Source organism: Botrytis porri (genome assembly GCF_014898465.1).
Source record: "Botrytis porri strain MUCL 3234 chromosome Unknown BPOR_007, whole genome shotgun sequence".
Taxonomy (NCBI): domain Eukaryota; kingdom Fungi; phylum Ascomycota; class Leotiomycetes; order Helotiales; family Sclerotiniaceae; genus Botrytis; species Botrytis porri.
The window spans coordinates 2,532,888-2,558,297 of NW_024066081.1; the positions used below are offsets into that span (position 1 = coordinate 2,532,888).

Consider the following 25,410-nt stretch of genomic DNA (forward strand, 5'->3'; position numbering starts at 1 on the left):
CCTCTCTATATCAGCTCAGCCTCCGTTCGTAATTACCCATAGAACAGGGTAATACAAAACAAACGTCCATCACAGGGTATTCATTGGAACCACCTCAACCAAAAATGCGATGTAACATACCGATGGGGATCTGCACTTTACCGTCGCCAATGTAACGGAACAAACACATTACTGCGATCATATGGATGTATAGCCGAAAACACGTTCACATTTCTTGTTTGCTCTCCAGGTTTTTGGTAATTGATTCAGGGCACATTCTCTGGTCAATTTCTTGCATTTTGCGTTCTGGGTAATCATACTACGTTTGAGTCAAATATCATAATTTGTATCCCACATCAAACATAGCGGCAGATAGAGACCAATGCCCCCTCACCCCTTATTCCTCTCTAACAAATTCCAATCAACAAAGCACTGCAGGTCAATAATGAAGTCTTGAGTCTCAATACCTCATATTCTTCTCTTCTTGTTTTAAATCAGAAGAAAAAGTTTCACTTCCCATTTCAATCTTCGCAACCCGTCTCGAGATCGACAATTACCACTTCAACCCTCAGGGCCATCGAGAAGCATTTATCGGTCTTCTCTATGTTAAAACGGTCCAGGCATCATGGGCAAATGTTTCGAAAAAATTCTGTCTTACATAACTTCAAACGCGACTGGTAATGTTTCAACGAATGATGAAAGATAGACCAAAAACCCGGCCGCCAACCGGCCTGGAAAGAAAAACTTTTCCTTCGGACCATGATTTCTTCCGCAAGAAAGATATCATGATTGGGTTGAATTTGGCTATGATATGGTCTCGAGACCTTTTTTGAACCGCCAACAATAACCTTTTGTCGATGCGGGATTTTGCTGGTTATATGTTTGTATGTTTGTGTTGACTTGTTGGTGGTTAATTCTTTCAATTTTTGACGGTTCCTTCAACCCAAATATCCATTTTCTGTGAGTTTACAATCGTCACATTTATACATCAATTTGCGTTGCCATTTCTATGTCATTAGAACACTTACAGAATTAGTTGCTGTAGATTTATGTTCGCATACCTTCAACCTCCTTCTCGACTTCTTACACCATCATTAAAATCACTGTCTCGTCCATTCCATCCATTCCCATCATTATCATCATCACCATCATCACCATCAATCTTTCTCAACCCCTCCCCCATCTCAAACCATGCCCCCAAGACCCAGATACCAAGTCTACAGTCTCTCCACAAGTAGCTCCCTCCTCAGTACCGAACTCATCTTCCTCTTCGATCCCTACGCGAATACCTCTAATCCCTCCTCCCCCAAATATCTCTACCACCAATCTGTCTCCCTTCCCTCCTTCCGCTCCTCTTCCAGCCCCCTCCCCACTCTCATCCAAACCTCCGTCCCCAGAAACCTCGAATACCTCGGCTACATTCGCGGCGAATCCCGCATGGAGAAGGCATGCGCGCTAGCTGAAACCTTGCAGCGAGGTAATGAGCGTCCATTTAAAGCATTCACGAACGATGTTATAAGAATTTGGATTCGAAAGAGGTTGTTACGCTGGAAGCGGGGTCGCAAATTGTGTGAAGCTGACGAGTCGATTCTGGACGAGGAAACTCTTGGGACTAGGGATGGGAAGAGAGGTCTCTCAAGGTACACAAAGGAGATAATTAAGGCGGGAGAGAATGAGAGTGGAGAGCATGGGGATGATGACTCTTCATCTTCATCCTCATCTTCCTATTCACTTGCCTCCTCTTTATCATCTCAACACTCCCTCGGCCGCTCAAACCGTGAATCCCACCGGCGTCTCTCCCGAGCCCGAACAACCCACCATCCTCCCTCGATTACGGACAGCTGGGTCCAAAAATCCTCTTCCAAACCCCCCAAACATTTTTCCGTATCCGTATCCCTTTCCACAAATTCAAATTCCAATCCCCGACATAAATCTTCATCTCCATCTCATTCTCACTCTCGTTCTCACTCTCGTTCTCACTCTCGCTCTCGCTCTCACGCTCCCCCCTCTTCCCACCACGACCAGTACTCTGACTCCGACCACGACTCCGGAATCGGTATGTCCGAAGACGATTTTCACCCTCACGATGACGAAAACGACGATGCACAATCATATATATCAAAATCATCCATCAACCCCGGCTCCTCCATCTCGCATGCCGATCGTGTCTATTCTTCTTCTCACTCCCCTCCACCAAATTCCTCCAAACACGCCCATTCCAAAGAAGATGTCTCACCTCCTATCTCCGACCTCAAGTACCAGCTCGGACAAGAAGAGGCTATCCGTCGTAGCATCTTTAAAGCTAAGAAAGCTGAGTGTATGAATTCTTCTTCTTTTTCTTCTTATTCTTCTTCTCATCACCCCCCTTCTCCTCCTTCTTCTTCTTCTTCAGGCTCAGGTTCAGGTTCACGCTCACAATCCCGATCACGAGCACATTCACAATCACGAAGAAGTCAAACCCCCACCCAAACATCCCACATACCGCGTTCTAATAACCCGTTTCGACTTTCAGTTGCGGGGGAGGCGAAGCCCGATCCGTGGGTTGGGCGATGAGATTAATTTTTGGGGTGGTAGGATACAAGAGGATAGTATGGGTAAGATAGAATGGGTATCAATAAATCTTTGTTGATTTTCATGGACGAGGAGAGGTAGGTTGTTCTGGTAGCTTATCCGGTTATGGTATCAAAGGAGAAGAATATCATTCCTATCTCCTAGCATTTGAATAATTCTATTAAATGGTATATTACATTACATTATTAACAACATAGTTTAATATTAGCAAAAAGCGATCCTCTCCATCTCGTGACGTACTGTATCATACAATATCATAACATAGCATAACCCCATTCTCAACTCCACCTCACGTAGGTATCATCTCGCCGGATTTCAAGCCCAGCCTCACAAACCATCCATATTCCATGAACTCAAACCCTTATAACTTTCCTCCCCTTCCTCATAACCCCCTACAGCCACCCATGAAACTCTGGTTTTCCCCCTTGTATCCTCCACTGCTCTCCCTTCCAAATCAATGCCCCGACTGGTCCAAAAAACACAAACAACACAACTGCGAATGTAAACCAAGCCCATGTAAATCCTACTTTATCTGCAAATGGCAACGCGAAATATCCGACTACGAATGAGAGGCCGCGGGAGAGATTGAAGAGAACCCCTGTTTCGGGAGTTTGGGGCTTGTAGCAGTCGGAGACGTAGGCATAGAGGGTTGTGGAAGCGATTTGAAGACCGAAGACACCTGAGGAGGAATGTTAGTGAGGGTTAGGTAAAGGAAGAAGTGGGGTTGAAGTAAGAGAATAAGGTTTGAAAAGAAGGTTTGAAGTGGGTTTTCATGGGGAAGGATAGCGAAGTGGGGTTCAGACGAAGAGAGCTGTCGAGGGAATAAGAAGGAAAATAAAGGCAAGTAAACCGTAAACATACCAAGTGCCAGTCCAATAAGCGGAATAATGAAATGAGTCTTCCCCACTGTAGCTCCAAAGACAATCAATCCCATGGGCATGAATACCGCCGATAAACAACAGAGATAAAGTCTATATTCCGGTTTCCTTACGTCTCCGTTTTTCTTCGCCATACGGTACATGACACAATCACTTGCTTTTCCGGCGCTAAATTCTCCCAATAAACTACCAATCATGAGTGAGACTCCCAGACAGGCACCGATTGGACCAGACTCCAGGTCATAGAATTCGGTGTAGATGGCGGCGATAGAGATGGCAGGCATGACATTGATGAAAGTCCATCCCCACGTGTAGTACCAGAATGGAAAGAGAATGGAAGGGTAGCGAAGCATGTAAAAAGATTCTAAGAAGTGGGAAAATTGGAGTGAGCGATTAGGGAGACAATTCCCGCGAAAGTCAAAAAGAAGTTCATAGTACGTGCGGGTTTTGGTACGTGTGGAGAGGTAAGATGGGTCGCGAGAGAACAGAGTTTCGGGGAAAAGAAATATGGCGAGAAAGAGAGAAACGCAGGTGCTGATAGCTCCAATCCAGTAGTCCCATTGCCAGCCTAGGGATGACCCAAGGAAACCGCCAACTAAATTGATTATGTTAGCTGGTTTTTCGAGGAAAGCGTAGAACTCAAGGTGACTTGACTCACTGATCGCAGCCACATGAGCACCGTTTGTAACAAAGAGGGAGTATACGCCAGTAGCTTCACCTCTCTGATGAAGAAAAAACATATCATTTACACAAGCAGTACCCACCGACATCATTCCACCGAACCCAAAGCCACAAAGAGCACGTGTACCCACAAGTTGTGAAAAAGTGTTTGAACGAGCCGATGTTACTCCTCCAACAATAGTCAAAACTATTGCAAATAAGGTGATAGGTCTACGACCATAGATATTCGCCAAAGGCGCATAAATGAATGGTGAAACACCACCCATGATAATTGCCGTAGTTGTGCTGTACGAAGCCACTTTTGGACTAACATCAAGCGCATCACTCAGGAGAACCAGACTTGGATTAACGAGTGCGGCATTGTAAGGTCCTAGGAATGCCATGTAGCCAACTTGAATCAGGACAGCCCATTTGAGCCATGTTGGCCAATTCTAGTAGATCATCAACTTTGTACTTTTTTGTCGAACGGATGAAATCTAGATGAAATATGGATGAGATGAAGGGATGTATTTGGAATCTTGAGATATCCCGGCAATATCGGGTCTTGATTGGAAATTTACAACATACCAATGGATCGTCTTTAAAGCGACTGGGCTGGGGTACTAGTGGTAATCCATGTTGATCAAGCTGGATTCCTGGGGTTGGAGATGTCGAATTAGATTCCTCCAAACACAGGGCAGATTTTTGATGAGAGTCAAATTGGTCAATATTTGGTTGACTTGATGACATGTTTGAATTTTTGATGCGAAGACAAGAACTGCCGACGTTTATCCTTGATCACGAAAAGATTGTTGGTTGGCTAGAAGGGTGTAGGTAGTTTTGAGTGGTGTGAAAGTTTTGAAAGATTTCGAGGACCAATTCCGAACTACATGCTCATGTTGACACTGTTGTACTGTGAAAAGGAAGGACATTAGCTGCCTTGCTTGTACAGGTGTATGTGAGTATATAAAGAAGAAGATATGTTTGTGTATTTTCTGAAGATATTGTATAAAGGAATCGTTCCAAGTATTATATCTCCTACTATAGATTTATAATGAGCGTATGGAAATACAGCAAATGAGCATAAACCTTGCGGAGGTACCAAGAGATATGTTGTCTTCCGACGACCTTATAGATGGCAATGGAATGACCGACGTAGTGTACTCCGTACAGCAAGAAAGCAAAAAGACGGTACAACATACCTCTTTCTAAACGATCCGATCCGAAAAGAGGACCCGAGAGAATGGTGAAGTGAGACTAATGAGGCACGGGGATGTGTATGAACAACGGTAAGTATGATGAATGTATGTTACAATAGTTTGACAGGGCAGGCAGGACAAGGGTAGAAGAAACAAGGGATTGAGTAATCAATTGGGATTAGTTTATAGTTTAGATATGTACGGAGCATGTACTCTGTATGTGTATCTGTACTCCGTATGTATGTAAAGATTAAAATGTTCTCGATCGATGGATGAGATGAGATAATTGAAAAAGTGGATTGATAGATAGATTGACTCAATAACCTTATGAATTGAACCAACGGTTTTTGATACAGGAATACAGCGTGAGAAGTAGAATGACCGAGTAAAATCAATTGTTCGATATGGGATATATTGTAGGTAAGAAATAGTGACGGCAATCGTTCAAAGAGGAAGAAGAAGTAGACGAAGGAGAAGAAGAAGGGTAGGAGAAGGATACTAAACCCGTAATATGTCTTTCTTTTTAACTTGAATGGAGGAACGATGTGATGATGGACATACCCAAGCAGATATTATTATATCAACACATCTAGGGCTTTTCTCTCTTTTCTTTTTCGTTTTCGTTTTCTTCTTCTTCTTCTTCTTCTCCTTCTTCTCCTTCTTCTCCTTCTTCTCCTTCTTCTCCTTCTTCTTCTTCTTCTTCTTCTCCTTCTTCTTCTTCTTCTTCTTCTTCTTCTCCTCCTCCTTCTTCTTCTTCTTCTTCTCCTCCTCCTTCTTCTTTTATACCTAGTTGGCGGAGTGCCAATCTCAGCTAATAAGTTTTGTATTGGATGCGAAAAAGCTTGTTAGATAGGGAAGACAGAAAGAAGAAGGGGGAAGGCGTTTATGGGACCCATAAGGAGCTCTGATTCGGTCGCTAATAAAATATCTTACGCACTCTCTGTGGATCAAAAATGGAGAAAGAGTACAAAATACCGGGTATGATGGTACAAAAGTGTTGAATGTGCGAGTGTGCCAAGAGATGGTGGATTGTACAAGTAAGGGCAACTTGCCTACAGCTGATAAAAGCAGCGACTTGGACTAGATAAAGACTTCGGGTGATTGAATTGTGTGATTTTGGATCATTTCCGATAGCTACAGGTCCTTGGGAATGAGGTCTGTTGGCTGATTGATCATGGTCAATGGTCAATGGTCAATGGTCAATGGTCAATGGTCAATGGTCAACGGTCAACGGATAATGGATGGATAAGAGTGAATGGCATGTTACATTTTCATTGAGATTCCTCGAATCAAAGAATCAATTCAATTCGGAGAGGACTGATATCCAATGAATCGTGAGAATAGCAAGCAAACAAACAATACTGAATCATGCCGAGGTACCTAGTTATTTAACGATGGATCTAAGAATGGTTCACTCACTCACTCGATGCACCAACACTTTCTCGGGTAGATCTCCTTATTTTTATATCTACTATTCATACCTAAGTACTCGAGGTGGCCAATGGTCATAGGCTTTACCTGAACATGTGATGGGTGACTTGTGGGAGATGGGTTCCCCTCAATCTACGATAAACAAATCATGTATTAGATTTGCTTTTTCAAAGACTTCCATCTCGTCAAGAACTACCAAGTTGAGATGGATGACATCTGCTAAGTACTTATTAGATGCTAAGGATCGACTATGATGAGCAGCTGGGGGGGGGGGGCGAGGAGGAGATGCATTTGGTGTAAGTACTGGTAGCTTAAGATCTACCGATTAAATGTCTGCCGAGCAAACTTCCAACTTTACCCATCTGTCTGCAGTAATTACACAGTATACTTTCATACTAAGGTAATGTTCCGATTAGGTCATTTTCGGGGGTTGATCAAGTACTAAGGAAGGAGGTCTGACAAGTTACAAACAAGTTACAGTGCAAGCAGGTCCAAGTGCAAGTCCAAGCCCAAGTCCAACATGATAATATCATATCGTTAGTATCTGGAAATAAGAGAAAGACCTAAGTTACCGGTACTACCAACTACGATATACGTACGTACTACTTAGGTACCCTTGGTACATATCCAAATTCAAGGGTACCGGTATCAATACGAATAGAGAGTGCTGCATACTACTAGGGACCTACCTATCTATACCTACCTACACACGCTACATCTACTGGTAAATCATTAACTCTATTTATCACATTCTTCCTTCTCTCACGCGACGGACGGTTGATTTGGTCCATACGGAGTCTCTGTACATCTAGAGAGTAATCTTACCTACTCCGTACCTACTAGGACTTATTCTATCTATCTTCCCACGTATTCAAACTCGTAACATGCAATAAATCCTTGTTAGAGTAAATGAATCTTTATCTAGGTAGGAAGGATATATATGTATGTCTCTCTCTACACACCAGTACTTTTTCCATGTTTATTCTGTACATGGCATGACCACCCATTGGCACCGACCCAAAACCATTGAGGAAAAACGAAGAGGCTAACGAAAAAAAAAGTTGATAAGTCAGCATCAGCATTAGCATCAGCATTAACATCAGCACCAATATCGACTTCTCTCCCCTCTTCCCACTACCTACCTACCTACCTACCTACCTATGATGAACCTACTAGGTATCTCTCTTATCCTTGATTATTGCATCGTCCTCTCCTAATTACCATAACACTATCTCCTTGTCCCTAACTAGTACCCAAGTCACCTAACCCACTACTCAAATCTAAACTCCTCATACTTCTTCCTCCTTATACTAGATATCGATTCCATATTGTATCGTTCCCCGTTTACATTGGATTCCACATCACACGAGATCCAAGATCATTCACTCAGTCCATCGCGTTCAGACACCACCTAGCACCTAGTACTAGCACGTACTAGTACACTAATTGCACTTCATCCGAGTGATTGTATTGTTCCTGTCTAGCCATACAATCATAACGAAATGAATTGACACATCTTCATTCCTGTACTCAAGACCTTCATCCATAAACCTCCATGATTCTTCATAATCCTTCATAATCATAACTGTCGCAAATCATTGATAACCATATCAAAATCTATACGACTCTCTATCTCTTGACATCCCGGATTTTGCGGGACTAGATCTCACTCTTCCCCCTCCCCTCTCTGCGCATAGAATATGGACCGACCCAAAAAGAGAAAGCCTGGCAAGGTCCGTGTTGCGGATCACCTGCGAAAAAGAACTCTGGTTTCTTGCGATCGTTGCAAACAGCGTAGAGTGCGTTGTGCGCGAACAGGAGAGGATCCCTGCCAGAATTGTGTGGAAGCCAGTGTACAATGTAAATGCACCTTACCCCGGAAGACTCGAATTTATGGAAGTGTCGAAACGCTTAGTATGCGATATCGCGTTCTGGATGCGGTGGTCAAAGGAATCTTCCCCAACAAGGATACAAGTGATATCGACGTTCTATACGAGATTGCTGCAGAGCATAAAATAACGTTGCCTGACTTCACGGGAGACAACCTTACTACAGGCGATACACGCATGGAGGAAATTTTTGCACGGGTCCCAAAGGAATTGTCGTCATCACCAGCTTATTCCGAGGGAAGCCAACGAACCTTGAAAGAAGAGTCAACGCCAACAGAGAAATCCGTAACCTTGCCCAGTTCGCCACAGGAAACACTTGTTCCCACACCTTCAGGGGGACAATCCCATTTTATTGGACCTTCTTCAAGTTTTGGATTTGCGCTCAATCTTCGTGCGCTGGTTGGATCATATGCTCAAGTTCTTGAACCGAACAATCCAAGTATGAAGTTGATGATAAATTTCGCGACATCAAAATGGAGCAAAGGTTTAGAGCCAAAAGCGGCTGAAGAAAAACATACCGCCCCTGGACCAGCAGACCTCGAACGAGATTCTCAAGTATCTAGAAGCCGTCACGTGCTTCCACTTGTTCCAGGCAAAGATCCATCAGAAAAGGAGCCTCTGTCTTCACTTCTGCCTGCTCGAGAAATCGCAGATGCCTTAGTTCGGTCATTCTTTGACCACGTTCACCCAGATTTTATGCTTTTTAGACGTCGCTCTTTTGAACAGCGCTACGAGAGCACGTGGAGCCAACTTGGTAATCAAGTACAAGATCTCGAACCCGGATGGCTATGTTCTGTTCTCATGGTTCTGGTACTTGGAGCTCAAATTATCGAGCCACAGGATGATTTGTACCTGCAAATGATTCACAATTATAAAGTATGGGTACAGTCGCGAGTGTCCCAACTTCAATATACCAGTACACTAGTCAATATTCAAGCTCTACTCCTTTTGCATATGTATTTACATAACATGTCCGAACGTAATGCAGCTTGGACGATGCTAGGTGCAGTTTTAAGAATGGCCATGACTCTTGGAATGCACCGAGAAGGAGGTAACAAAAATCTCGATCCAGGCGAAATAGAGGTTCGACGCCGTGTGTGGTGGACAATTTACGTACTAGAACAGAATTCATGTACAATACTGGGCAGACCTTCTTCTATCGACGATATGGAAGTCACCATTAAATATCCCAACGAAGATCTGCTTGATGGCAGTGCACATGTACCTATGGCATACATCGAGGAGTTGTGTCGTTTGACGCGGATAATGGCACGTACCAGCAAGATGATGTATCCCTCTAACGTCATTCTATCCCCAGGCGATGAGAAACACAGGATGGAGTGGGCCGATAAATTACTCTCGGAGTTGCATGATTGGCGCGACCGCTTACCACAACACCTTCGCCTCGGACTTCCAGGTAATTCACGTGCCCACTCGCGTGCGATTTATCTACTTCATCTTCAGTTCCATCTTGTACAGTCACTTGTTACTCGACCTTACGCGGTACGGAAAGCGATGCTGCAGGTAGCGCGGAAAAAAGGGAAACATGTTCGCGCTAACCATCTCGATGAACAAGAACACATATTGAGTTACAAATGTGGCCTTGCATCGAAAGAAGCTCTTAAACTCATCCATCAACTTATCACCTTGAACCAATTCAATGGTGTAACCTGGATCGATCCTTACTATGTATATCACAGCGTGGCCGTTATCGCGTTGGAGTTCCTAGCGAAAGATGAGCCAGACAATGACGAAGACATCTCTCGCAGGAAGGCAGTCGTTGATATAAGGAACGCGATGGACAACATTCGTCTTTGTCCAGTATTCGCTATGCTCACACAGGTATCTTTTCAATTTGCTCAAATTGTCGGTATAATCGATAACCATGTAACTACCGCACAATCTCAACACTACGACGCCATGCAGATGCAGTCTCATGTTCAAGCAATCCCTGATATCGACATTGAATTCGAAAATCCTCAGCAGAGCAATATTGACAACGTCTTTGATTTAATTCTAGGGAATAACTTCAGTATTCCTTGGAAAGTTGGACCGGATGCCTTTACTCATAATCCACAAGTCTCAGCCCCGATGATAGAGTCGTACATGGATCGTAGCGTGCCGGCTATGGATGAACAAATTGCCGCCACAGCGATGCAGGGAATGCAATCACAGCAGCCATATGTAAGTTGGCCCGCGGGTGGATACGGAGTGATACCTACACATGCGCAGTATGGAAATACATCGGCAACTCCATCGCATATTAATAGCAATGGCAACGGCAATGGCAACGGTCAATCGCATGCCCAATATTCAAATTCAACAGCAGCCCCGTCGCAGTTCCCAGTAGTAGCCCCAATCCGTGTCAATGGTAATGGCAACGGCAATGACCTCTCTCATGCGCCATACGCGAATCAGCCAAATCCGTCACACCTTCACAGTAACGGTAACGGCCATTCTCTTGCGCAGTATTCGAACTCCCATCCTGGTTACGAGCATCGGAGGAACTGATCACTTTTAACGCATTGTGTGTACATTGGTATCAAGGTATTAAAAATGGGTGCACGCGTGGGAAAAGCAGGAGTAATGAGCTAAAGGGTGAGGAGATTTTTAACCATGTATAATTTGTCTGATCTTGTGGGGTTTTGGAGTCTGGAGCCACTGGCAAGGAGTTTGAAAACCGGACTGCAAATTTGGAACTTTGGGGTTAGGAGTAAGGATGATTGTTCATTGTGCAATAATTTGGTGAATGGCATGGGACGGAATATAGAATTTCTGGAAGAGAAAAGTAGGGGGACATCGGTACAATCATGCATGATGCTAGATGAATGAATAGATGATTAAATCTGTTGGGGTGGGAAATTGAAATGGGAATGGAGATTGGGAAAGTTTGACCCTTCGATTTCATACGTGTGTATGTAGATACAAGTCCATGTAGAAGTCAATAGATAATGTTTGGTTTTTTGTATATTCCGATTTCGTGTAGCTTATTGTAGTGGTATTTCATGTGATTTACTTTCTTCGATATTCCCCTGCTCCTTGCTCCCTTGTATGGATATGTACGAACAAGTATGCTTCTTAACCATCAGCCAAACAAAATCAACAATAAATATATGAATATCGAAAATGGAGTTAAGTATAACCTTGGACTTTCTTCCCGGTAGAGGAAGAGAGAGTGAAAGGGCGTTTCCTCTTTTCCTTTCTCCTCTCCCCTTCACCCCCCTCCATCTCACATCGCGAGAAGTATCAACTCTCAAGTACTGTAGTAATTAATACCCAACCAATATACCTATTTAAGAAGAGGATAAATGAAAGCTTGACCACAATCTGATTTAGAAGAGTTAGGAGGTTGTGTAGGTATCCTAAGATCACATATCTTTCAAAGCGTAATTAATATGACATATGAAATTATGTATGGATTCTCTGGGTATGCGTCTATCTATACGTGATGAGATCCATTCCACGAAATGTGTAAAAAGTAATGATGCACTAAAAGTACAAGTATAAATACAAATTCCTCCACAATTCAAATGTCGCCCACTCCCCCTTTCCCGTCTAACAGGTTATCCACCGAGCTAGCACACGCATTGCCCAGTCTCCCTTGCCCCCTTCTTCACGAACACCTCCTTTCCCCTCCCTCATCACAATTTTTCCAACTCTCTTTCCAACCACTCCACCACCGCCGCATACCCACTCTGCCTCTTCCTCATTACCTCCAGAAAAGCGCCCAAACCCCACCTCCTCATTTCCCTTTGTGAAACCTCGCATTTATAACCTGCATAATGATCTTTGTTGCTACTTTCCTCCTCATTCGTATCCTTATCCAAATCTCCCCCTTTCCCTCCAACCTTACTACTGCCCTTCTTTCCCCGTCTACTCAAACACCAACCCAATCTAACTAAATCCTCTACTGTCTTAATCACCAATGCACTTTTTGGTTTTTTGGCAACAGGTAAACATTTTATATATGCCATCATTTTCGTTGCACTTTCAATGTAAGAGGTGTAGATATTTTTTCGGACCGTAGAGAGGGAATTGTGAGAAGTGTCGAGGTACATGGGATGGGTTTGCAGGGTGAGGGAATCTATGGGTGTGTTAGTTTTGTATTTGAAGTTTCAAATGAAAGTGGAGAGCGAAAACTAGCGCGGGGAAGCAGGGTGCGAAATGAAGGCTGCATGCAAGATAGGTATTGGAGAAAAAAATGGATAGCATTTAAGAACATCCAGAGTTTCATCGAGATTCTTTTCCGGAGTGCAAAAAAACGCAAAAGTAAAAACATACAACAGTGGGGATTCGCTGGTGGTCACCCACCCAACTACTAATCCACCGATCTGAAGCTTGTGTATGGCAGAGCGGACGGGATGCCCAATTCTCTTCAGTCTATGGTCGTATGTGGCAGGTTCCGCTTCGTTCGAGCTTATATCCCCATGCGTTGCGACGTTGTGGTTTCGTGAAAAATGAGATTAGAAAATGATACTTACTGAGAACTTTCCGATGGAATGTCTTCCCCGGAATTCTTGAATATTCGACTGTGAGCGAATCTTGTATTACTTCTCAACGATTAGTATCAAGGTCCATGATAGTGATATGTTTAACGAGAAGCTAGAACGAATCAAAACAAACTCACCCAAATCTTTCCTCCTATCCCTATCCCTTGCAATATTCAAAGTCTTCATATCCACCAAATTACCACAATAAGGAAACTTTTTCTCGCCCACCACCCTCTTTATTTTCTTACCATTAATCATCACCTCAAAATTGGTAAGTGTCTTGTCCGGGTTCACACCCACTCCGTACTCTGATATCCCATCATGCATGATTTTCAAGAAGCGTTTCGCATGTGCGGGATTGAGTGTTATAAGTAAGAAATCATCAATCAATCTCAGCAGCAGACTTTCCCCAGATTGTAGAAATGATAGATGCTTGGCTTCGAGATCCGCATAGAAGTAATTACAAAGTAAAGAGGAAAGGACCGAACCTTGTGGAATTCCTTCTTTTTGACGGTAGAATTTCTTGCCAATCTTAACCATGTTTTGGGAAATGTGTTGAGTCAGAATTTGGAGAAGAGAGTCAGTATCACGGATTTGGTTGACAATATTTTCAACAAAAACAGTGTTCTTCTTGCCAATGGCTATATCGTTTTCGAGATCCTCATCGAAATTGTCGAGATGATGAAGGGATTTGGCGTGTGATTTCCATCTTCTAATGGGCTTATTTGGTGCATTAGGGTCGGTGGCATAGGCTTCTGTAGGTCGGATCTCAACATGTCTCGCGAACCTGTACTCTGATTCGGAAGGAATGGTGGTCATGAGCTTGATGACTGCAGCTTGAGGAATGGTGTCGAATGCAGCCTGGACATCAACTTTGGAAAAGTAGAGAGGTTTTGTTGGTGAGTTAAGAGATGCTTTGAAGGATTTGACCTTTTGATATAAATCGCCGACAGAGAAAAGAGTTGATCCAAGGCGACCTATATTGCTTGCCTACAGATGTTAGGTTTTGCAAGAAAGAAACGACTGTAAATGACGCTTACCTTCTCGTGGGTGAGTACATTGTGAACAGGTGCTAACACACTATTGATACTGGCACCTAGCAGACGCTTATCACCTTTCCGCATGGCTCTTCTCCTTAGATTCATAATTGGTCGCACGCCAGTCTCCTTAGGTATCAGACGCATCTGACTAAAGCCTAAGGCTCGCGAACCAAGTATCTGCTGAGCCTCTCCCAGTTTTACTTCCTCGAACATTTTCAACTTCAATGAAGCCAGAGCAGGCTCAGCCACAGATTTCCAGACATCATGACGAAAGAAGAAGAGTCGCTGACGATGAATATTCGACTCAGTGACATGAAAGTTTGAACGAACCAATGGGATAAGAACTGAATCAAATAAATAGTATACAAATTCAAGGAATATCTCACGTCGTTTATTGAAATCAGTTAGTGACAATTTTTGGTTCGAGGTATTTGGTGCTCCCAACCATTCAATCTCGGCAATCTATTGAACATCAACAAAATGACATGCGATCATGACAGAAAATTTACCTTGAATCCCTGAGTAACTTCGTGAAGTGATAAACCCTCAAATCGTCTCAGTCTAATAAAGTTATCCACATTCTTTTGGAAGATGCCCTCGTTATGTACCTGCACATCTCCAGTGCCCCAGAATTCGCGTGGTACGATATTTCGAAGCACGGCATGACAGAAAGCAGATACATCAGCACCAGAACTTGCATGGTCCATCAAAGTTGATTTTCGGGCGGGAATTGAGGGGGCGCTCGATAAAAATGTGTTGGAGACTCGGCTTTTTCTAGAACAATGGCTTTCGAATGACGTCGAATTAGAAGAACACTTTGCTTTCATGTCCTCTACGCTGCGATCTTGATTCCTCCGATTCTACAAGTGTTAGTAGAAGATGCAGAAGTTCAATTTGGAGACTGACCGGGCAATAATATTCTAACAAGCTATTGTATGAGCACCTGGAGTGCAGGATCTGGAACTTTTTGACCAGATCCCTGGCTTTTCCGCGAAGTCTTTTCGGGATTTTGATGGCCTTTGCGTCAGGATATATGGAATCAATTTCATCTTCACGTAAAGTGTAATCCTTGAATGGCTGAACAGTTTCTCGATTGTCAACTTCTGAAGTAAAGACATTGTGAAGGCCGAATTGCATGGGGAATATGTACATTAGAATTTGGGTGATATTTTCCTCAGGTCGTCGACGACTAAGCATGGCACCACTTCCATCACTGACTTGACATGGAAACCTGTTCAAAACATCTGCTCAGAACAATCAATCAATATGAATCCAAGCCACTAACCCAAGGGTAACCTACGTATGTGCCTTAAACCAAATTGAACCTCGCCCTTTGCATTCAAAGCAGCTTTTGCGTAAAGCATTCGATTTCTTACAAAATTGATTTCAGCTGGATTATGCAAGACAGCTCGTTGCTGGCTTTTTCTTGAAGGGCTGTCTGTCTCAGATAATTTTCCATGGATTTTGTCCGTTGTGACAGGTGAGAGTTCACTTAAAGGCTGACCTGTTTGTAGTCGTCAGTCAAGATTGAACAAATCGGACACAATTTGAACCCACCACTGAGTTGGTAATAGCTACCATGTGCATTCTCTATTTGAACAAAAACACCACAATCAAGAATCAAATCACACATGACACGTTCTCCAGCTTTGCCTAGCAGAGTAAGAACATGAGGCCATGGCCAGGCTTTCATAGCTGTCACATGACTATTGGGATACATTGAATTGATTCCTGGAATAGAAGTCCTAAAGTTTTCATCCCTATTAACAGAATGAGAACTGATATCTTTACGATATCCTTGACAAAGTAAGTGTTGCAGTCTTCCATTTGATGATTTCGATTTTGAAAATAGTAACCAAATAACAAAATCAACAATCTGTTGAGATGTTAGTAGTCCGAGACAAGAACATTCCGGAAGAAAGATCGTTGAGAAACACCCACCTCTGATTGAGAGTAAACATCATTACCACTTGAATTTGCAATGGTTGATACAGAAATGTCTCCTTTCTGTGAGAAAGAAACCCACTCTTTCAACCTATTTTCTTGAGAAAGTTCATGATTCAATGACACACCTATCAATGTGCGATCAAGAAAGTCACCTAACAAATGATCTTCATCTTCCTCCTCATGATCATCTCCTTGATCTCTAATGTTTGTTGAAAGCTTGTGGCCCGCTGACAACAACTTCTTTCTCCTAACCTTGGAGGATACTGGAAGCTTTGATAGTAAATAATCACGAAGACATAAGACGCTGGGGTAGTATTTGGCCAGTAAAGTTTGCTTTACCGGAGGATCCTTTCTGTGGGTATCTCTACAGGGCTTCTGGCGTTTATTGAGATCTGTAAGGCCAGTGCCATTATCAGCATCAGTTCCTGTGACAGCATGACTTCTCTTTCTCTTTCTAGCCATGTTTAAGCAATTGCTTTTGTTGATTCTTGATTTTTGGTAAAGCACACTAGGTAGTATTTCCTGAATGGATTGTCTTAGCGTTGGGCTGTCTGTGATGGACAATGATGACCCAGATGATGACCCATAGGCGTGATGTCGATCTTCAAGCAAGCAAGATCGATATAGCAACCTTGGAAGACTCCTAGTTCTGTGCAGCCTTGTCAAAGTTACGAGGCTGTAGATCAGATTGCATTATTGACTTTTGAAAATCAAAAGTCAATAATAGAGTATTCCTCCCTTCCCTTAACAACGAATACGAGAACACAACATACGATTGAAGTTTCAAATTATAAATAGGTGTATGAAGTAAGGGGTATCGATGGTTGTGAAATAGTAAGGAGTTGTTTCAATTATATTGAGCAAGACAAAGTCGGAACAGAGAAAAGGAAAAAGGAAAAGAAAGTCCGCAAGCACGGCCTTTAACAAATATCTACTAGGTAGGTATTTAGCCATCTATCATTGGTTGAATGTTGATATTGAATCTAGAATTGAGGATATCGATAACCGATAAGACTTTGATGTGATATTGATAGGAAAACAGCCTCGAGCCAGTAACACAAGAGAACAAGAAACATGGAAAGGACATCAAGTGGAAGATGAAATTGAAGTGCCTGATTGGATTTTATACACAAGCCTTTGCTTTTTTGACTGTAGATAGGTAGGCCCCAGGTGGCTGTTGAACAAGGGATAATGATCAATGAATGAATGAATGATACCTATTGATTCAGGCTCGGCTACTGCTGGCTTAGGAGTAAGACTTTACCATGTCAAATCCAAGATGAAGCAAACCTTCCAGGGTCATTGACAGTCAGATTCTTTCTTTAGGTGTTTGTTTACCTGGTTTGCCTACCTAGACAGCTAGATGCTATTTTAGAGTCAGGCTTGACTGATTGTCAAACTTGACTTTGGAGCACAAGAGACCTGTGAACTCCTAGTCACCGAGTCAGAGACCTGTAGTCAATATCAATATTGACATTTGCTTTTTCTTTCGGTGTCAAGGTTTGAGGCGATAATGTTATGGATTCCAAGGGTATTCAATATAGATAGAGTGGCTGAAGGAAACAGGCCATTTGCTTCTTCATCCAGTGTCTAATCGAGTAGCATGAATGGCAAAGCATTCAATCTAAAACCTTCACTCTTCACTCACATTGTTTGTCACAAGTATTAGATATAAATTATGGTTGTGCGTACGGTAAAATTGGAATGCAAGTACAGGCCAAAAGTCGAAGGTGTACAAGCAGTAGCAGCCAATACCAGACAGTATATATAGTGCCAGGAATCTCTGGAAGGGAAACACGAAACAAACGGCAGCGGCAGAATGGTACCTTATGAGATACCCAGTAGTGATGAAAGTTGAAACTGTACAAAAAACTTTCCTTGACTCGGTGAAATTCATTATCCTTGAGCCTTTCCACCTGTCCCATGAAGTAAATTCTTCCGAACCTGGTATGAGTTGACCATATTTGACCGAAATTGCCTCAATGGCTGATATGTATGATGATTTCGATTTGATTGTCTTGTCACTGTCATTTGCTGAAGATATACACAATACACTACACTACACCACACTACATTATATTACTTTACCAATACTATGCTTTTGTACCTTTTCATATCATCGGGTAGAAATACTTATTACCTACCTACCTAGTAGATCACTTCAAAGTTATCATACATACTAGGTAGTAGTAACCTTTTCGTCATTTATTGCACAACCGCTCGCACTTAATTCTTCTGTCTCTCTCTCTCTCTCTCTCTCTCACACACACACCCTCTCACCCTTTCACCCTCTTAAAACTCGAACAGCAACAGCTTTCCAGACTTTGTGGAGAAAAATCATTAAAGCTGTCTAACCCCCAACTACTACCGGTAAACCTCTAACCCATAATAATTGATTGCACTCTATTCAATTGCATCCAATTGCATAACAAAACCACGCTACCTTTTACCGTCTCTAACTCTCTCTCCCGCATTATACTGAAAGCATAACCAACTCTTGTCCTATGATTCTTCCGTCCAACCTACTGCCACATACATTCAATTTTCTCCCTCGTGCGCCCAGAGCTCAAGGATAAGGTTTGTTGCTCAAATCAAATCCATCGAATCAGCTACAAGTATTCCAAGGGCCATTCAACTTCTGCCACAATTGTATGGATCATCAATAAACAATCACAGCATCACCCATCGCTCACAATTAGAGCACGAGCTTCAACAGATGTTGAGGCACAATGGAGGATGGATTTCAAGATGACCAGAATTTTTATTCTAGGTCTTTTCCCCAGTCAGAAGCTCATTCCCCAGCGCAATCCGAATCTCGTTCCCAGTACTCGTCGGATTTGACTTCACAACACCGGCAAATACCTTCTTCTACCACTTGCGAATCTCCTCACTTTTCCCAAAGATTTGACTTCGATCCGGCACCCCTTCATCCTCCTAAACTCCCTCTTCTTACGACCTCGAATCTACAATTACAAACTACCAACACGAATGGTTACATGAATACTTCTGATGATGGTGGTGAACCAGATGACTTCTACAGAGACTATCAACCTCCTCAACAGACAGACGGCCCGCCAGATCAATTATTAGATATGATTGCTGCAACATCAGATGTAAGACCGGCTTCCTCCACAATGCGACCGAGTAATACCAGCAGTCCACCGAATCAAACTCCTTCTACCCCAAGAACTACAACGCGACCACCCTTCGGCTCAAATCTATCGCATACTGAAAGCAATCAAAAGCAATCAACCAGACCACTAGTCAATGGATATGGAAAAGCATCACAAAAACCAAGCGTGAAAGATCTCTTGAAGCGCTTTGATCAGAACAATGATCAGTCCCTTCCCATGCCGCGAAAATCAGTGGTACGAACAAAAGATAGTGCTGGGATTAGTTCCGGATATATGAGAGATCGATCGAATCCATACACTGCCCGCGTGGCTAGTAACCCAGGACCTATAACTACGAGTTCGTCATTAAGGGCAAGTAATACTACGAGGGAGCCGGGACCGACCAGAATTAAATCGCCTTCATCCAGTACCAGAGCAATGCAACGACCGAGATTTGCGACGGAGGACCGACATTCAAGTAATACTTCCTTGGGTTCCGCCCGCAGCATGCGTACGAGGAATACACCAAGTACCAAAGCCAGTTCAACCTCGAAGTCAATGAACAATCTTTCGCCATCATCTCAACCACCACCCGCGGTGCCGGAGAAGCGTCCTCTGTTTGGAGAGATTTCATCTTTAGGTCAAGGTACATTTGAAGCTGGTTACGGTATACCAACGGCTACGAGAAGGACATCTGAATCAGGGCTACCTTCGGCCATCTCCACTGAGCAGCGTAGGCGCACGGATGCCGATATATCTCCAACTTCGCCAACAGCCTGGTATTTGGGAGTAACGCCGTCGCTCGGTGACGTAGAACCAAACATGCCGCGAAGATCAGGTCACAACCGTGCCCACAGTGACTTTGCAGACACCAAGGTAAATACTATGCATAATGTCAACCGCTCTTCTTTTCTATCACCAGAATCCCCAGTAAATACCAAGGATCCAGGTCCAAACACTGCGCTGGATTCTTCTCATGTAGAAGCTGAGGGTGCATCCGAACTTCAGCCAGCAAAGCTGTCATCTCGACTTCCTGTTGCACTCAAACGCTCGAGTACTCAATCAGATAGATCAAGTTCCCCATCAACGCGTGCTAGTTCCCCCCTGACTGGCAAACGCCCGCTCCATGGAAAGCTTCCCCGAGAACATCGGCCATGGAGTCCTGCGGGACGCTCAATGACATCAGCAACTCGTTCTGTACCTCCTAACAGCCGTGCCAAGACACGTAGCCCAGACAAAGTCTCTAGCAATGGTAGCTTGAAAGCTTATATTTCCGCACCGCCCGCGAAAAACTCCCCGCCTTTACGAAGTTCACGTCCTCGGCAACCTGTTTCTGCAGCAACAACCGCTAGTTCAAGACAAAAGGCACTGGATGGATCGGCATCGCCACATGACACGAGAGCTGGGATTAAAGTCACTAGAGCTGGCGGAACTCCTGAGACGAAAGGACGTAAGACAATAACTACAGAACCAGTTAACTATGCAGCACGGCGGGCACAAATTACACGCGCATATACTAAGTCAATTCATGAATCTGAACAGCAGAAGATTCGAGCATCTCATACACACCATGCCAACGATGAGAGTACTCAAGTCACAAACGGTGACGAAAGCTCCAAATCTGAACATGCGAACACTTCTACGAATGGAGATCAGATACCAGATATGCCTTCACTAGGGCCCGAATCATTACAGATCTTGACAAGCTTCGACCCACAAATTTCCCCGCCACCTGTTGAGCATCAGATTGTAATGGATCAAGATTCGCCAACTTTGGGTGTCACTAACGGCATGCCTGGAGCATTTGTTGAAGAGGATGTACCAATGTCCGCAATTTCGAATATTTCTGCCACGACTTTTATTGAAAACGAAGCGCAGACAGAAGCTGCCCGCCTTGCTCGTATCCCGTCTATAAAGCTTGCGGATTCAGTTGCAGTGCCTGCTCAAGTATTCAAAGTAGACGATGTGACTCCTGAGGATCGAGCAAATATCACAGCAGACTCTTTAGGAACTTCTATCGAGCCCACTTCAATAGAAGACACTCCTAAGGAGGATTTTAGTGAAGCATTACCAGAGTCCATTGACCATGATTTGACATCAGATGCCTCTGAAAGTCCATCAAATGTCATCACCTATGATGAGCAAGCCAAAGCCACTGTTACAGAGCTCCCAAGCGCGAAGACGTTGGCATCAGAATTTTTTAATTCGGACTCGATGCATCACATGGATTTCGAGGAAGCTGCTCCTGCGAGTATCAACCATGGCATTGCTCAGCCTACCGGTTTGGGTTTATACGACGAAAATTCTCAGCAGCTGGTAGGTATTCCCATCAGAATCGAAGAAGACACGGACAGATCCCAGGAATACTTAGAATCAGATACATTTTCCGGGGAAGGCCCCAGATTAGAATTGCCAGCTTTGCGTACCGCCCTGGCCGAGTCCCTATCACCACTAGAGAACGATAGACAGCCGGATTTGTACACTCCCACAGATATCGAGTATGAAAGTTCCGATGACATTGGCGCGGGAAACACCGGGAATACGAGTGAACAAGAAGACTTGTACGGACCATCTTATGACCAGAATCGCGAGTTATATCTTACATCTGACACCTACCACCGTGAAAGCCGACATTCTGCTTGGACCGATTTCTCAGTTGCCACAACAGATGATCCAGTCTCCCAGGACGAGAATCAGAAGTGGATAAACACGAAAACCTCGCTTCCTGAACTGCAGAAAGCTCCTACACCGCCCCCGAAATTGCCTCCTTCTCCTGGGCCACTTAGGCCGATCGAGGACGCAAGTTCCATGGATTCTTCTAGGCTCGAACTACCTCCAATGACATCCCACAACGGATTTGGCCTTGGATTCGACCCGGACACCATCTATACCGTTCCAACTGTCCCAGTATGGTCTAACCTCACTCCTCCACTAGTTTCAGAGCATACTTCTCGAAAAGATGCACTTGCTAAATTAGGTCCTCCTACTCGTACACCCCCTCCTCCTGCTATGCAAGATAGTCGTCCACAATCGGGCACCGATCAGTTCAGCCATAACACTACTAGCCAACATACTGAATCCAGACGCCCAAGCGATGGGTTGGTTTCGCCGCGGCTTTCACTCTCTACGCCTTCCATTTCCACTCCTAGATCAAGCATGCAAATATCTCAGGAAGATGTATCTTTAAGCAATGGTTACCCCGCCCCTAAAGCTCCCCTGCTGCCTCTTACAGAGGAAGAGCAAGCAATTGCCAAGAAGAAAAGCGCACGTCTTTTTACTCGGAGAAAGATTATCGAGGAAATGATTGATACAGAGTCCGCTTATCTGAAAGACATGAATGTAGTTGAAGAAATTTACAAAGGTACAGCAGAAGCATGCCCAAAATTGGATTTTGGCGATATCAAGACCATATTCAGAAATACAGATGAGATTATAGCTTTCTCAACAACTCTACTGGATGACCTGAAGAAAGCTGGGGCAGCTGTCTACACTTCCAAGGCTCGCGCCAGACAAAGTAAAGCGACATCCACAACGACTACTGCGGCAAATACTCCTGCATCGCTGGGCCCAACCGACAGTAGCTCAGATCCTCCAGAATTCAATGATTTCAATGAAGAAAGGGACCGAAAGACCTATATTGGTTATACCTTTGGCAAACACCTCAGGAGGATGCAAGAGGTCTACACGGAATTCCTGAAAAATAGCGAACTTGCAGCAGACCGCTTGAGGATATTGTCAGCGGACCCCGCGGTTACTGTATGGCTTATCGAGTGTAACAACGTCGCAAAGGATTTAACGGCTGCTTGGGATCTCGACGCTCTGATGGTTAAGCCAGTCCAACGGGTCACCCGATATCAGCTATTAATCGACAACCTCGTGAGACATACAGCCGAAGATCACCCAGATTTCAATGCTCTTTCGATTGCAGCTCGAGAAACATTGAATTTGTTGCAGACTATTGACAAACTCAAGGAACGTATTTCAGTCGTCGGGAAGATTGTTGGTCGAAAACGCAAGGAATCAGAAGTCCGCCTCGGAATTGCCAAGGCATTTGGACGACGATCAGAGAAGTTGACTTCTAACGTGGTTCGGCCCCATGACGATGAAGTGTTTGTCAAGTTGCATGAAAAGTTCGGTCATGATTACCTACGACTGCAAGTAGTCATGCGTGATGTTGAATACTATACTCGACAGGTCGCTACTTGGGTCAACGATTTCCTTAGATTTCTTTCTGCTATGGAAATAATCATGCGACATAGCCCTTCTTCACACCCAGAAATGGAAGCTCGATGGACTCAGTTTAACCTGTCTATGAGGGATATGGGGAGTGTTGCTTTGGAAAGCCACGTAAGCATTTTTCTATGATCTAGAAGGTTATCAGTACTAATATAAAACAGGTGGGACAGATCCGAAAGGAAGTCATTGAGCCAATCGAAGCTGTGATACGTTTGTATTCTGGGCCTACTGAGTTCATGAAGAAACGTGCGAAAAGGCGAGTAGATTATGAAAAGTTGATGGCTGTCAAAGGCAACGGCAAGAAGCCTGACGAAAAGCTTCAATTGCTAGCGAAAGAATACGATGCTCTGAATGAAACGTTGAAGACGGACATGCCCCGGCTCTCATTCTTGACGGCGCAGGTAGGACAAACCATTCTTGCCAAACTTATCTTTAGTCAAACAGCTTGGTACTACATATGGCAAGAGAAGGTCAAGACTGTGTTGGACGCTAACCAAATACCAATGGACGAGAATCACATTCTACAATCATTCGAGAGGGATTACAAGTATGTGCTTGCACAAACCCAAGAGCTTCGCCTCATCAATGGTACACTCGAGGTCGATTGCTTTTTGGACAGATTAGATTCGACCCCCGTTACCGGTGTTAAAGACAACGAATCGATAAAAACAAAAGGCCGACTATCTGATTCGTCCGCTCGTCCACGAGTTTTGTCCTCGGCAGCTCCACATGATACATCTCCGTGTCTACCGACTCCAGATTTTGCAAAGCGACATAGTGGACAATTTTCATTCTCGCCGATTATGGCAAATGGTCCTGGCTTCCCAGCGCATGCTCCATATCAACCAGCAGCTTACTCTGTAGGACATTCTCGTGCTGGCTCGGGCTCTCCTGCGACACCAGATGCGAATGCCCCTCGTCTTTATGGTTCCACCAGACCATCAACATCACGTAGTATTACCTCGGATAACGGTGGCGTATCAAGAATTAGTACAGACCTGGGACATCGTAGGGAATCAAGTTCTACTCAAGCATCTGCATCATACATGGTGGATGGACCTCTGCGCGATCAACGACCGTTTTCAGGCATTTTCCATTCGGCAATGCCTTTACCCGATGGCCCTGAGGATAGCGTTCGATCCTCGAGAGCCTCCTCAGTGGATCGTGCCCATGGAAGTCGGTACAATGTCATCTACCTGGCAGCAAGCTTATTCGAATTTAATATTGCAGCAACTAAGACTGAAGCTGGTTACCCTTACCTAACCTACTCACCCGGTGAAGTAAGTTAACAATTGAATCTGGTATTTCTCTTCAAAAGCTAACTTATTCTTAGATCTTTGATGTCATTGGTGAGAAGGGCGAGCTCTGGTTGGCTAAGAATCAAGATGATGGCTCTGATCAAGTTGGCTGGATCTGGAGTAAGCACTTTGCTCGTCTTGCCATGGAGTGATGAGCCAACATCTGCCCCTTCCAACGTGTACTATTCCTTTTCTTTTCGATTCTACTAGCAACAACGCATCCTTGATTTGGCGTTGAAGCACTCATCTGTACTCGTTTTTCGAAACAATTTTCCACAGAAAAGCAACAATTTACGAGGGCTATTGGCGTAAAGAGGGTGGTGTCGTAAATCCAAGCTTGATGAAAGGACATGATTTTGTTGGATCGTTTTATTTGTTTTGCCTGACTACAGCTAGTTCCTGGCATACACAACTCGGGTCTGGATGGAAAGGAGGGGCGTTCTTGATTTTGGGATGGGCGTTCAGATAAGCCTCAGTTATTCATTCATTTGACTTTTTCTATTCTTTTCTCTTTTTTCTTTGATCTCTAAAGTCGATGAGATTGTTTTTAGAGTGTCTATTATGGAGCGATTCTTTATGAGGGATGGAATGGAACCACATGTGCAGCGTTTTTTCCTTTTTTTCCTTTTCTGAAAATTTCCAAATGTTTAGGCTGCAGGTTTGGGTTGTTAATATAGCT

General features: G+C 43.8%; 5 protein-coding genes across 5 annotated transcripts; 3 read left to right on the top strand and 2 right to left on the bottom strand.

The window, feature by feature from the left end:
- Positions 1 to 1,170: 1,170 nt before the first annotated feature.
- Positions 1,171 to 2,532, top strand: EAF01_006092 (uncharacterized protein; the record flags this gene model as incomplete). The annotated part of the gene is made up of 1 exon (XM_038914346.1): positions 1,171 to 2,532. The coding sequence occupies one exon, from the start codon at positions 1,171 to 1,173 to the stop codon at positions 2,530 to 2,532; it is 1,362 nt and encodes a 453-aa protein (XP_038770795.1).
- Positions 2,492 to 5,958, bottom strand: EAF01_006093 (uncharacterized protein). The gene is made up of 5 exons (XM_038914347.1): positions 5,291 to 5,958; positions 4,677 to 5,129; positions 4,087 to 4,540; positions 3,412 to 4,023; positions 2,492 to 3,229 (listed from the first exon to the last, which is right to left on the bottom strand). Exons 2-5 carry the CDS (start codon positions 4,836 to 4,838, stop codon positions 2,943 to 2,945), a joined length of 1,515 nt encoding a protein of 504 aa, XP_038770796.1. The 5' UTR covers positions 4,839 to 5,129; positions 5,291 to 5,958; the 3' UTR covers positions 2,492 to 2,942.
- A 2,460-nt stretch (positions 5,959 to 8,418) lies between these two features.
- On the top strand, positions 8,419 to 11,118 carry EAF01_006094 (uncharacterized protein; the record flags this gene model as incomplete). The annotated part of the gene is made up of 1 exon (XM_038914348.1): positions 8,419 to 11,118. The coding sequence occupies one exon, from the start codon at positions 8,419 to 8,421 to the stop codon at positions 11,116 to 11,118; it is 2,700 nt and encodes an 899-aa protein (XP_038770797.1).
- A 1,130-nt stretch (positions 11,119 to 12,248) lies between these two features.
- On the bottom strand, positions 12,249 to 16,546 carry EAF01_006095 (uncharacterized protein; the record flags this gene model as incomplete). Its single annotated transcript, XM_038914349.1, has 9 exons — positions 12,249 to 12,691; positions 13,089 to 13,157; positions 13,235 to 14,087; positions 14,138 to 14,599; positions 14,647 to 14,997; positions 15,044 to 15,381; positions 15,438 to 15,641; positions 15,695 to 16,013; positions 16,079 to 16,546. The coding sequence occupies 9 exons, from the start codon at positions 16,544 to 16,546 to the stop codon at positions 12,249 to 12,251; spliced, it is 3,507 nt and encodes a 1,168-aa protein (XP_038770798.1).
- Positions 16,547 to 18,813: 2,267 nt separating this feature from the next.
- Positions 18,814 to 24,883, top strand: EAF01_006096 (uncharacterized protein; the record flags this gene model as incomplete). The annotated part of the gene is made up of 3 exons (XM_038914350.1): positions 18,814 to 23,544; positions 23,595 to 24,713; positions 24,767 to 24,883. The coding sequence occupies 3 exons, from the start codon at positions 18,814 to 18,816 to the stop codon at positions 24,881 to 24,883; spliced, it is 5,967 nt and encodes a 1,988-aa protein (XP_038770799.1).
- Positions 24,884 to 25,410: the final 527 nt, after the last annotated feature.